Raw genomic sequence first — 12,948 nt, 5'->3', positions numbered from 1 at the left:
GACTCGATGTTAAAAGGTCCACAAAATAAACTTGAACTCGAGTTGACTACGTTGAAATCAACCTCAACCTAGTACTCCAGTAACACCGAAAAATGAGTCTCTATGTTGTTAAAAGTCAACTCAAAGTGAGTGTAATTCAATGAAGTCAACTCAAAGTTGGAGGTTGTTTTAGTAATTAAAGGAGTACAAGCTAATTTTGTAAGAATTTTCAAAATGTGGGGGTTATTGAAATTTTCGCATATTAAAATTAAGTGCTCTGACGAAAAAAAATAATAATAATTAAAATTAAGTGCTCTTTGGACGGAACCGTATCGTTCGTACCAATCAACCTTATTTTAATCTCCCACCTGATTTGAGCTGTTTCTCTTTTTCGAACTCTCCGTCACTTTCATTTCCTCCTTTGAATCTTCTGAGAAAGCTACAGATCTCTGGATTCGAAAAAGCTTGAGCTGTGCTAATGGCGGAGGAGAAATGGGTGATGATGGTGACGGCACAGACGCCGACGAATATCGCCGTGATTAAGTATTGGGGAAAGAGAGATGAGGTTCGGATTCTCCCCATTAACGATAGCATTAGCGTCACGCTTGATCCTGATCACCTCTGTACTCTCACCACCGTCTCTGTTAGTCCTTCCTTTGATCGAGATCGAATGTGGCTCAATGGCAAGGTACTTTTGCTCTTCATTTCTCATATTGAAATCGTCTCTTAAGCTTAGATTCGTATGAATTGAATTATGAAACGGACTTGGATTAGGTAATGTATTGTTGGGATTTATAAGAATCTGAGTGTTGTTGGTTTTTGTTGATGGTGTTTTTTTGGTTTCATGCTAGTATAGGAAATCTCACTTTCTGGAAGTAGGTACCAGAATTGCTTGAGGGAGATACGAAGTCGTGCTGATGATCTTGAAGATAAAGAAAAGGGTATCAAGATTGAGAAGAAGGATTGGCAGAAATTGCATCTGCACATTGCTTCTCATAACAATTTCCCTACTGCTGCTGGCTTAGCATCTTCAGCTGCTGGTTTTGCTTGCTTAGGTATTTTTCTTTTTCTCTCCGTTTTCTTTGTCACATGGTATGTTTCTGGATACTTGAATATCGCTTAAAGGTAGGACTAGACAGTACATTCATGAAAATGTAGGTGCTTTTTGTTTGTGGGATATCTGAACTTTATTACACCATCTGGTTGATCTTGTTTAGCTCTGGATAATACACAATCTTTCCCTTTTTTATTATGTAAGTGGTAACACATCAATAGAAGAGAAAACAAGGGAGACCAGAGAGAGCTACAATATAGTTTCATGAACAACCAAATGGTTACATGGCTTTCTTCTCTTTATCCCTCATCTTCCTTCTAGATTTTCATCTTTTCTGCATAATTCAGCTTATAATTGCTAAACTTCAATGACATTGATCCTGTCTCTTTCCTCCAGTGATGAATGGTTTTCTAGATTCCCTAAGTCGATCTTTCTTTTGGAAACTGCTCAATGTATTATATAACAGTTGCTTTTGGGTACAGTTTTTGCTCTTGCCAAGTTGATGAATGTAAATGAAGATCCAAGCCAACTTTCTGCTATAGCAAGGTATGACTTACGTTACCTGACTCGCATTTTCACCCTTAATGATCTTTTTTGTATCTTCCATGTTAACTATACGATTTACTATAATCCATTTTTTACAGTTACTTTTAAATATGCATCCGTTTGCTCTGTGCTTTTAATTGAATTATGTGTAGTTAGACGTTCCTCTATAAACTAAGTGGTACCAGTATATATGATTATAATGTCATTTCTTCATGTAGGCAAGGTTCAGGAAGTGCTTGCCGTAGTTTATTTGGGGGATTTGTCAAGTGGAACATGGGAAACAAAGAAGATGGGAGTGACAGTGTTGCAGTTCAACTGGTAGATGATAAGCATTGGGATGATCTTGTTATCATTATTGCTGTGGTATGGATCTTAAGTACTTTTACTCTAGTGCATTTTTAGATTCATGTGCAGTATCTATCCTATTCTTCATCTTCTTATGTCGGTCTCTAATAACTTTTTGTTACACTCTCTTGTCTAATGACATGAATGAAGGTGTGTTATCTGGATAAGATATTTCTGCTGATTTTTTTGAATAATATGATCTGAACTCTGTGATAATTCTATGTTTTCTTATCATTTCCATCATAGCCTGCAAAAGCTTATTCGTTCATTTGGTTTTTTGTTCACCTTTTTTCAACTCATACTAGCTTGTGTTACATGCAGGTTAGTTCACGAGAGAAGGAAACAAGCAGCACCTCGGGAATGCGTGAGAGTGTTGAGACAAGTTTGCTTTTACAGCATAGAGCAAAGGTATGTATGATTGATAACAGTCTGTATCACCTAAAATAACCTTTGTTGGGTTCCTAAACAAAGAATATGAATGTTTTTTGGTTGTGCTTGCTTAACTTCAAAAATGAAAATAATCCCCTCAACTTCATGGTCTAATTTCTCCTTAGGAAGTTGTCCCAGTACGGATTTTGCAAATGGAAGAAGCTATAAAGAATCGAGATTTTACATCTTTTACAAAATTGACGTGTTCAGACAGTAATCAGTTTCATGCTGTTTGTATGGATACATCTCCACCCATATTCTACATGAATGACACCTCCCACAGGTATCTCTTTCTCTTCTTTTGTTTCTTTTGGCAGTCATTTTCAGCTTTTAGCTATCAGTGATGTGGTACTGATCGCAATCCACTAACTAATGATGCCAGGATAATCAGCTTAGTTGAAAAGTGGAACCGTTCTGCCGGTACACCAGAGGTATGTATGCTTGCTTACTCCATATATACCTCACAAGCAAGCATTGAATTTCAAATAGATTTCGAGACTAGGGTGTTGGACAAGTCTTCTGATCTTAATCTCATTGTCCTGGACAGATTGCTTATACATTTGATGCTGGCCCAAATGCAGTTCTGATTGCAAGAAACAGGAAAGTAGCAGTTGAATTGATGCAGGGGCTGCTCTACTGCTTCCCTCCGAAGCCTGACACAGACATGAAGAGGTGAGATAGGAATTGTGATTGATTAAGTGATTAAATCCCGGACTAATAAAAATGGTGTTTCGCTACTTTGTATAGTTATGTACTGGGTGATACATCGATTGTAAAAGAGGCAGGCTTGGAAGGAGAGCTCCCACAAGGAATTAAAGACAAGATTGGAAATCAGGATCAAAAAGGTGAAGTGAGTTATTTTATATGCAGCAGACCTGGAAGAGGTCCTGTGGTGCTTCAAGACCAAACTCAAGCCCTTCTCCATCCTCAAACTGGCCTCCCCAAATAACCATTTATATGTCTTGTTATTACTGCAACTCTGAGATTTGCAACAGCTTGTCTTTTGCTTTGCCACCTCTTACTCTTGTCCTAAGAGAGCACTCATCTGAATCTTTCTCTAATTATTTGTGTTTACATACAATTTTCTTCTGCATCGGGTGCATCTAAATGCCATACGTAGATGCAAAACTCAATATTGCAAACGAATTAAGATCTTGATGCTAAATCTGAATGTATCATCCAGAAACAAAAAAAGATCGGACCACCACTAATAATACAATATCAGGTCAATTTTCACAATGCCTCTCAAGCAAAAACCTACTAAACGCAACTATTATTCTGTTCTATGACCAAAGCAGTGTCACAACAACAAACAGCATCAAAGCGAGACCAAGACATATCCCAACCAGTGCGCCAAAAGCCTGTCAAAGCAATGCATCCACAGGTTAATCACTCATCATCATCATCATCTATATATGTATTACTCAGAGCAATTTTGGGTGCCTCACTTTTCCCTGACTTTCAAACTTGCATTTTACTGTAAACCATGACAATCCTCGATCAACAATAGGTGCAAGTGCCACTGCCCTGTATCCATCAACATTCTTCATGAGTAACAACATCATAACAAGATAAGGTCGGCAATAATCACAACTAGGAAATGCAAGTGCAAATGCGACTTCCCAGCATCCATCTACTATGTTATAACTGGTTTTGAACCACTTTCACTAACAAAACAGATTATCTACTAATAATATGACCACTTCTCCTTAGCATTACCTTGTCACCTAAGACCTAAACATGTTACACGTAAACGAGAACAAACTGATTGTTATTTGGAAATAATATAGAGGATACATTGTTATTGATTATTCTTGTTCACTGAATATGAAAGGATTTGCATTGTCTACTAGACGCCAAAGGATCAGGTTGAAGGTACCATTTTCATCACCACATGCATCTTAAAATCGATAGACTAATATTTACAAATATTAGTTACTTATCTCTTCTAGACCTACACATGAAAAGGTTGAAGTACTAGGCACTTTTTCAGGATCTACTAATACAAATTTTTTTACACTTGTGAACATTGCAAATCAAATGATACTTTGATTATTGATGCTAAAACAATGATGCGATAGTCTGCACATCTATCATGATGAGACAATATGAAAGGTCTTAATTCCTACAAGGCTACAACATCATCATGAACTGGCAGGAAGCAGTTAAAGAGCTTCCTCCAAGGCATTTCAGACCCATGACACTATAATGAGAGCATGCTGATGTTCTTAAGCTATAGGGAACTAACTGAGTAAGAAACTTATATTAGCTACATACCCTCCTATTCTGATGAGCTTAGTAACTTGGCTTCCAGCCCAGACCATTGCCATAACTTTAAGAAATCTGCATGCAAGACGAATCTTTCACATCCCTTTAATGCTAGGAAATGCTGAAAAACATTCCATACCTCTCAGCCGCAGCAAGATAACCCATTTTTCCCGGTGCTGGGGCCACATAAAACCTATACACATATAGATAATCGTCACTGTTGTGGCTCAAGTATGTTATGATGGAGAACAATGTTCTTGTAGCTTTACACAGAGCATATACGGTCAAAATTCTATTCTACTCACCACACCAAGAGGAAAGCTTTGGAATAATAGACCGTATTAAGTATCCCATAGGACAGTATTCCAGAGACTCCATATCTCTTCAATTTCTTGAGAAGCCTGCAATTTTGGTAGCATATCAAGGCAGGCAAAATCATGAAATGGAAAAAATATTGCTAATGTTAAAAATCATATAAATCCCCCAAATCCTTCCTTGCAATGCAGATTTCAAGCATATTGAACATAAATGATCTTAGCTGATATTTGGACAGACCATATCCGAAATACAAATGACATATTCATGATCACCAAAGAAGTGGAAAACCAAGTAGCTCAGGCAAAAATTTGAACCAAAACCTTCCACATAAACAAGAGGCAGAAAACATGTTTGAAATTGATTATTGAAAGAAGAGATAACATAATCCGTAATATTGGTTCCTCTCTTGCTTCTTAAACTAAACATACGAAAAAAACAAGTAGTAAAATCCATATTCTAACTCACACAAGCACCACCATAGAGGCATAGAAAAAGTATACCGAAAGAAAGATTTTAGTATATCACATACTTTTCTGAAACGAACGGGTTTCTCCTGCTTATCCTATTCTTATCCAACATTTCTCCTAGAAAGAAGAGAAAACAGTGTAAAAACTAAACTTAATAACAAACATGGTAAGGAAGAAGATGCATAAAATGTTGAAAGGTTCCACCTTTAAAATGTCAATACATGAATAAGTACCTTCATCATAGGAAGGCTTAGACTCTGCATCAGATTTATTAGTAGCCTAAGTACAAGTAAAGAGGTAAGACACAAGTATTCATAGCAATTCTCAATCAAAGCAACCATCAAGTGGAGGAATTTAAGAAGACCAACATTGTGATTGTGACTAAAGGAGGTAACCAGCCGGTGACTATGGTGGACTACGGAGAAGCTATATGGTAGCAGAGATTGACCATTGGCGGGGATGCTGAAAGTACGGAGAGAACACTTGTGGAAACAGAGCAGCAAGATTAGTAATTTAGCTCAAAAATCAGGGTTTCGTGAGAGCCAGAGACAAAAAGAGTACCGGCGGGAGAGAAAGAGTTAAACGGTGGACGCCGGCGACACTCATCCCGGCTGTCAGACTCACACTTATCGTCGGAGTGGATTTTTCGCAACTGGTTTAATTTTACAAAAATTAAAAGTAAAAGTATTGAACCGGAATCTTTAAACCGAACATGAACCGGAATCTTTAAACCGAGTCCTATATATCCTTTTCAACTTCCAAGACTCTCTTCACATTCTCTCAAACTTATTTTCGTTTTCCAGAGAAATTATTGACAAACAGAGAAGGAAGCAAGAAGACTAAAGAAGATGATGATGGAAGAACAACTTCAAGAGCGTAACCACAATCTGAGCCTCGAAGACATTGATCTATCTCTCCTCCGTCTCACTTCACCACGTGACTACTATTCTCCTTCATCATCCTTGTTCTCCGCCGAGGAAATCACCCCTCCGTTGAAACGCGCCTCCCCTGTTTCCGACGAATCCGATCTCCCCAAACGCAGGAAAATCTCCCCTCAAAACCCAATCTTTGTCACCTCTCCTCGTCTCTTCATTTCCCCGGAAACACAAACTTCCTCTGTTCATGACCCGACCCGGTACACGAATCTCACTAGCTCTGTTTCGGAAGAGCAAGAAACGACGCCGTCTGATCCTGATACAGAGGTTTCTTATGTAACTATTAAGCGTTTCTCTAATCTTTGTTTTCACTTCTTGTTTTGAACTACTAATGAAGAATCTTGAATTGGTTTTGGTGAAACAGACGATGAAGATGGTTAACAATTGCGTTGAGAAGATGAAACGTGGAGAGACTAACTATGCTTATGAGGTTTGATGTTATTCTCTAATGATTCTGCATTTGTTCTTTTAGTCTTAAAGGTCGCAAGTACTGGTTTTGATAAGTTTACGGTGAAATAGCAGAAGGAGCAAGAGGAAGTGGAAGAAGAAGAAGAATGTGGAGGAGGGATGAGGATAGAGAGATCTGGAGATGGGTTTGTAATTAGATTGAAGTGTAAATGCAGACAAGCTTTTAGGGTTCTTTTCTCTGATGATCATCTCTACTTTAAGCCTCTCTAAGCTTTCACACATTTGTGGTGTGATTTAGTATCTGCTTCTCTCTCATTTGTTGCAACGTTTTACTTGTTTTCTTTTCTTTTGGTTGGACTATTACGGAGACTTTGTTGATAGTGTAGGAAGTAACCAAAAGTAAGATCTACAATCTGTGCAATGAAAATGATGTGACTAATAATAATAATAAGAAGAGCAAGAACTAATTTTTGTTGTATAAAAAGATATGCAAAAAGTTGCAACTTTTTAGAGTCAAAAGTCAAAACTTTTAATCTTGCTTATAAAAAACTCCTCTGAAAAGTAGAAGCGGTCATTTCATGGTTTCATATATTAACTTTACAGCCAAAGCTAATAAAAATTTAAGTTTCTACCATTTATTAAATAAAAGGATACTAGTATAACCAAATAATTTCTTAAAAATGTCTCGTGCAGGGAGGGCATCAAGTGTCAACCTCAGCAGAGTTGATCATTGTAACCTGATTCTCTGCCAAATCAATGTTTGACTTCTTTGATTTTGTTTTTCTAGCTCATTCCCATTATTTAACTTGACTAGTCAAGAATTGAAACACTTGAAGAGTTTTCTTGGGAAAACGGAATGCCTTGAACTGTTGCAAGTGAATGTTAAAGAAGTTGTGGTGGATGATGACATAATTATACTGAAAACCAAAAAGGAGTTAATGATGCTTCTTGGCACTTTGGTTTCACCCAAGTGCCAGATCAAAGTCACATAAAATGTATCAGGAGTTATAGTAGATTTCATTATTTATTTTTTGACCTTTGTGAATTTTCTCCAAAGACGATTTGACTTATCTTTTTTGTCTCTCTTCTTCTCTGCTTTAGGAGTCTCTCGTACTAATCATCATATTCATATCATTCGATGAATCTCTTTTGGAATCCTTTTGTTTCTTTTTGGTTTTCTAATTACTTATTTATTTAGTCATTCAGTTTCAAGTTTGATAATTCTAAATAATTTATGAGAAATGAAAATTTATTAGGAGTGTTATTGGTTCCTAATTTATATAGAATTTTGCTGAATTTAATAAAATTATAAAAAGTAAACAAATGAAAGATTCTAAAATATTGCTAGAGAGTTTTCTAGAATATTGTTGATTAGTGTTTCATAATCTTGTTAAGTTTTCTAAACAATCTCTCTATTTTAATGACTTTATTTATTTTGTGAAGTAAAGTGTAAAAAGTCATAAACCAATAACATAATAATTTAATTCATTAACAATCATAGATTCTTTTGTTACAATTGAATAACACAAAACTTTTAATGACTTTATAAAAGTATGAATCCAATAACTCCAGATTGATGAACTTTAGATTACTTTTTACAAATCTTAAATTAATAACACCAAACTACAACAAACTTTTAAAAAATTTTGATTGAATAACAATAGATTCTATATAACATGTAAAGTCACTAAAACTCTATTTAAATCACAAACCAATAACACCCCCTTAGTTTTTAGATTAATTCAACTACAGTAAAAAAAAAAGTCTCGGTTGTGTGTACAAGAGAGAAAGAACACGGATTTATTTGGTACACACTCTGATGCTATATTCCTTTTTGATTTAATACAAGAAGAATTGGTAAAAATTGGGAAACGACTATTTCTTTTGACGTTTAAATTAGGAAAGTAGACAGTAAAAACCCTATTTTGACTTACCTACGGGAAGTATTCATATTTAGTAGATTTGAGGCTAGTATATAGTAAATAATTGATTGGCGGTGCCTAGCACATTAAAGAACCGTATATATGCATCTTATTGTGTTATGTTAACTTTTCTTTTTCGTTCTATGATATGTTAATTTTGATTCCCAAGTTGTAGAGATAAGGCAATTAGGACTTATATATATACTCCTCTTATGAGATGAATATACAAACTAACTTTTTGCAAAGTAACCTTTTGTCTAGTAGCTTTGTTAAGAAGAAGACACGAAAAGAAGTTAAGAACAAAAACAAGTTTTGGTGTGGTAGAGAAACAATATGTATCATGTGGGTATAATATATTGTGTTGGAATATTCGGTATATTTGTGACCGTATTCATCTTACTTTGGTTATGGAATTGCTGTGTCGCCGCCGATCGAATACGGGTTACGCCCAGTTCTAATGAGTAACCTATTATCATGTATCCGTTGTTTTTCTACTTTAATGAATTGTATCTCTATTTTATAAACTAGATTTTGTACCCGCGCGTTGCGCGAGATTTTAATTTTAAAATTTCTTATATTGATATAAATTTTGAGCATAAAAAATATAATCTTTAAAATTTAAAAGATAATTTTTTGAGCATAAATATAATAATTCAAATTTTAAAAGATAAATTTATATAAACACTAAACTTATTTTACGAAACGATATATAACATATATATTATCGACGATAATGTTTCTTTGACAAATAAATAATTTGATATATATCACGTGCTAACAAAAATCACTTAAAAAATTCGGAGAAAGAATAAACGGTATCAACACTCTAAAAGAGTTTATTTCTTATTCATATTCCATGAAGGTATTACTAAAAGTTTTGATATTAATTATCGATTGTTGACCTAATTGTAGATATTATTTATGATTAAATGTTGATACGAACATAACATTATTCCATATAAAATGTGAATTTACCGAGTTTCATGAACATTATTTAGTGTAAAGGTACATCTATAATACCATGTTGCTAGAACCGGTTTAGCGAGTTTGATTTACTCATCAAAGCTAGTGCAACAATAAGAGAATTTCCGACTAAGTCATCAATGTGCCTATCTTATTTTACTTTCCATGATTTTATGACCAAACGGTTAAACCTAACTTTGAATCTAATAATTTGTTTAATAATGTATGTCATGTATTTTCTAAGAACTCATTCGTTTCACACAATGAATGAGATCTCAAAGATACATTAGTCATGTGCATTATCTTTTTAAATTTTAGAAATTTATTTTCAAACTCTTTTAACTACCAGTTCTTTCGTCATCTTCTATGATGCAATCGTTGCCTCTCGACATCTACTTTCTTTTTACCTTCTATTGACTCACACATAATATATATTGGACTATGAATTGATTTTCAAGACATATCATAACTATCTTTTCAATATTTCATTAATGAAATATCAAACTTAGTTTTTTTTATTCTGTTATAAAGTTGTACTTCCACTTGAGAATATGCTACACAAATTACATATCACTTTTTTTCAATGGCTTACATTCATTTTTAATATATTTTATCGTAAAACTCATAAATATTGTGATCACTGATTATTTATTTTTTAAAAGATGGATGATAAGGTTTTAAAATTTTCAAGATTTGTTTTTTATAATTTCACAAGATAAAGTTTGCATCTTACAATATTTTCTTCTTAAATTATAAATTTAAGTTGAGTTTAGTAATTTTTATTTTTTTAAAGTAAAAATTTAATAATAACTAAAAATATGTAGTATATTGTTCTTCAAAACTAATATTTCACTTTGAATTTTATTTTCTTGTTTAAAGTTTCACATAGAGAATTACATAAATTTACTTCCATTCTAAAACTCATTAACACATTTAAAATTTTGAATACTGACCATATTTAATTTTTATCATTTAAAAGTTGAATTATATTAGTCTTACTTATAAAATTTTTATAGTATTATTTTATTATTTTAACATTTCATTTATTTTACATAATTCGTTTTTTATTTATTATTTCTATTAATTACAAGGAAATGCATTAAATGGATGTTTTAAATTTATTTTAATTAAATTAAATATTATTACTTAGGTTGATGCTTAGGTGGACACTCTATATGGAGAGAAGACTCTCTAATTATATATATATATATATAGATTTTAGTAGAATTAAATCACGTTTTAAACCACACCAGTTGAACATAAACAAATCCACTTAACGCATAAAATAACATGGTAGGCAACCATTAATAGTTTTATTCTCTCTAATCCACATTTTCAAATGGATCATGTCTTCTTGTGCAGAGCAAGAGACAAGCGAACGCCACGCTTTTTGTATGCCCTGTGCTGCCTAGGACACAAAAACCGCCACAATTTGCGGACGTGTAAACGCGGGATAACACGCTCATGATTCTTGCACATTTTTTCTGCACTCAAATCCTGTTTCTTGGCAACTCGTATGCTTACTGTAGCTTCTTCTAATGTTATCGACATCCTTACCAACCCCAGCCTCACTCTGATTCGCACCCTTTTTTGGTATAGTTTCTGAACTCTGATGCATACCCATGAGGGTGAAGCATCCTGTACGCTCATCAAAGTTTCTTCTAACTATAGCTATGCGATCAACATCCTTACCAACACGAGCCTCGCACGAGTCCTTGTAACTTATGTAGACAGTTGCATTTATGGCATTGAGCCCCTCATTCAGAACTTGGATATCTATTGCCGCATTCACAATCTTCAACTCGGACAGATCAGGATCCATCTGGGTACTTAAATGTTTGGTGACTGCAAGTTCCAAGTATAGACGAATCCACTCATTGTCTTGCAGCTCTGAATCATTCAACTGCAAAAGCAAAACATCACACAACTAATTGTTGATAATGAGCAAAACAAAAAAAACTCGAGAGTGTCTTAAATCTTACCACGTAAAACCGCTTTCCATTGTCGAAAGGATCCTCTGTCGGCCACTCAGGCATGTTACCTGGGTAGCATAGACCCCCGTCGAACTTATTGAATTCCCCTATACAATATAAAAATCAGCAAGTGGAAGACAAAGAAATATTGCAACAAATAGCACAACAAGTCTGCATTTTTACCTTGGATCCTAGAAATATTGCACTTCAAAATAAAGGCGGCATGCCGATCTTCCTCAATTCTAATATGAAAAGTTTGGGGCAATGAGGTAGATGGATCCGTGGCAACCACAGTTATGAAGTAAGTGGAAGGAGCCAGAATCAATCTGTAATGGTATTTCTGTACGCAAACGAACTGATAGTTTTCACCCTAATTGACGTACACATCAAGAAAGACATTGATTAAGTAAGTAATTAATACTAGTATAGAATATAGATTATATAAAGAAAGAAGGAAGAAAGTACCTTAAGCAAATTGTAACGATGGAGGCCCATCTTAGCATAAAGCTCGACTAATCTACAACAAGGAGACCGATCATTACAGATCACTTCCTTCAGTCTATACGAACCGTATACGACCGTACCATTGGTAACGAACGGCTATATAAGACCCATTTATACAAAATAATCAGATATATTAGTCCATCAAAATTTTAAGTTCACATCAATAAAAAATAAGGAACCCTAGAAGCAGAGGAGTGTGACAAAAAAACTCGAATCAAAGGAACACTAGCCGTGACCAACAAATCCAGAAAGAAGGAACCTCTAGACTAGAGAAGCAGATGAGGATTGTGACAAATTCGACCGAAATTAAAGGAACACTCATGACCAACCAAAACCCGTTCATGGTTAAAAAAAGAATGATGGAAGAATTTACACTAGGCATAATTTCTTCCGAACGCTTCTTCTCCCTACTCGTCCTCAAGGTTCTTGCTGTTCGAATTTTCGGCGTCATTAGAGCGGCTTTTTGGTCGATTTAGGTTTGTCCACGCGATTATATACCCTTATCCATCCGGCCAACTCATTTCTGGGCTTCAATTGGGCCTTCACAACCCATAAATCTCTCTTTTTGTTTATTAACTTTTTGATATCGAATAACAAGTGATTTTTTAATTCACGTTTTAAATTTATAAATAGATTTCGAAAAAATTCATTCACCTTACTACACTAGTACCTTTTTGGCATTTTAAGATAAAGAATCATTTGTGTTCAGTTTAAATTTTTGTCATAATTCAGCTATTATGTTATTCAGTTGTTCATCTTACTTTGTACTAGTCAAAAAACCTGAATATAATGCTTTTAATTGATTGAACCGATCTATATGAACCGAATGAGGTTATA

The 12,948-nt window shown here is 34.6% G+C and overlaps 4 protein-coding genes across 8 annotated transcripts; 2 read left to right on the top strand and 2 right to left on the bottom strand.

Annotated features, from left to right (window-relative positions):
- The first annotated feature begins 186 nt into the window (after positions 1-186).
- LOC9315829 (diphosphomevalonate decarboxylase MVD1, peroxisomal) lies at positions 187-3,446 on the top strand. Its single transcript, XM_021028181.1, has 9 exons — positions 187-667; positions 836-1,034; positions 1,516-1,579; positions 1,798-1,942; positions 2,246-2,332; positions 2,479-2,636; positions 2,736-2,784; positions 2,901-3,025; positions 3,101-3,446. The coding sequence occupies exons 1-9, from the start codon at positions 458-460 to the stop codon at positions 3,300-3,302; spliced, it is 1,239 nt and encodes a 412-aa protein (XP_020883840.1). The 5' UTR covers positions 187-457; the 3' UTR covers positions 3,303-3,446.
- Positions 3,447-3,488: 42 nt separating this feature from the next.
- On the bottom strand, positions 3,489-6,073 carry LOC9317677. Its single transcript, XM_021028184.1, has 9 exons — positions 5,968-6,073; positions 5,775-5,888; positions 5,640-5,685; positions 5,469-5,523; positions 4,927-5,022; positions 4,761-4,814; positions 4,631-4,696; positions 3,802-3,880; positions 3,489-3,714 (listed from the first exon to the last, which is right to left on the bottom strand). Exons 1-9 carry the CDS (start codon positions 6,010-6,012, stop codon positions 3,637-3,639), a joined length of 633 nt encoding a protein of 210 aa, XP_020883843.1. The 5' UTR covers positions 6,013-6,073; the 3' UTR covers positions 3,489-3,636.
- A 29-nt stretch (positions 6,074-6,102) lies between these two features.
- Positions 6,103-7,216, top strand: LOC9315828. 4 transcript variants are annotated; one of them, XM_002881564.2, is made up of 3 exons: positions 6,103-6,608; positions 6,706-6,771; positions 6,864-7,216. In XM_002881564.2, the coding sequence occupies exons 1-3, from the start codon at positions 6,255-6,257 to the stop codon at positions 7,017-7,019; spliced, it is 576 nt and encodes a 191-aa protein (XP_002881610.1). In that variant the 5' UTR covers positions 6,103-6,254; the 3' UTR covers positions 7,020-7,216. The 4 variants fall into 4 exon arrangements, with proteins under 4 accessions (XP_002881610.1, XP_020883846.1, XP_020883845.1 ...); XM_021028187.1 differs by having other exon boundaries at positions 6,861-7,216; XM_021028186.1 differs by having other exon boundaries at positions 6,103-6,617.
- Positions 7,217-10,850: 3,634 nt separating this feature from the next.
- On the bottom strand, positions 10,851-12,594 carry LOC9317676 (UPF0725 protein At3g25080). Of its 2 annotated transcripts, none has more exons than XM_021029933.1 (5): positions 12,485-12,594; positions 12,073-12,207; positions 11,791-11,977; positions 11,617-11,714; positions 10,851-11,537 (listed from the first exon to the last, which is right to left on the bottom strand). In XM_021029933.1, the coding sequence occupies exons 1-5, from the start codon at positions 12,560-12,562 to the stop codon at positions 11,097-11,099; spliced, it is 939 nt and encodes a 312-aa protein (XP_020885592.1). In that variant the 5' UTR covers positions 12,563-12,594; the 3' UTR covers positions 10,851-11,096. The 2 variants fall into 2 exon arrangements, with proteins under 2 accessions (XP_020885592.1, XP_002879760.1); XM_002879714.2 differs by having other exon boundaries at positions 12,073-12,124; positions 12,485-12,558.
- Between the last annotated feature and the right edge of the window lie 354 nt (positions 12,595-12,948).

The sequence above is a fragment of the Arabidopsis lyrata genome (assembly GCF_000004255.2).
Source record: "Arabidopsis lyrata subsp. lyrata unplaced genomic scaffold ARALYscaffold_4, whole genome shotgun sequence".
Taxonomy (NCBI): Eukaryota; Viridiplantae; Streptophyta; class Magnoliopsida; order Brassicales; family Brassicaceae; genus Arabidopsis; species Arabidopsis lyrata.
Note: the sequence above shows the minus strand (reverse complement) of the source record. Positions and strands in the feature narration are given on the sequence as shown.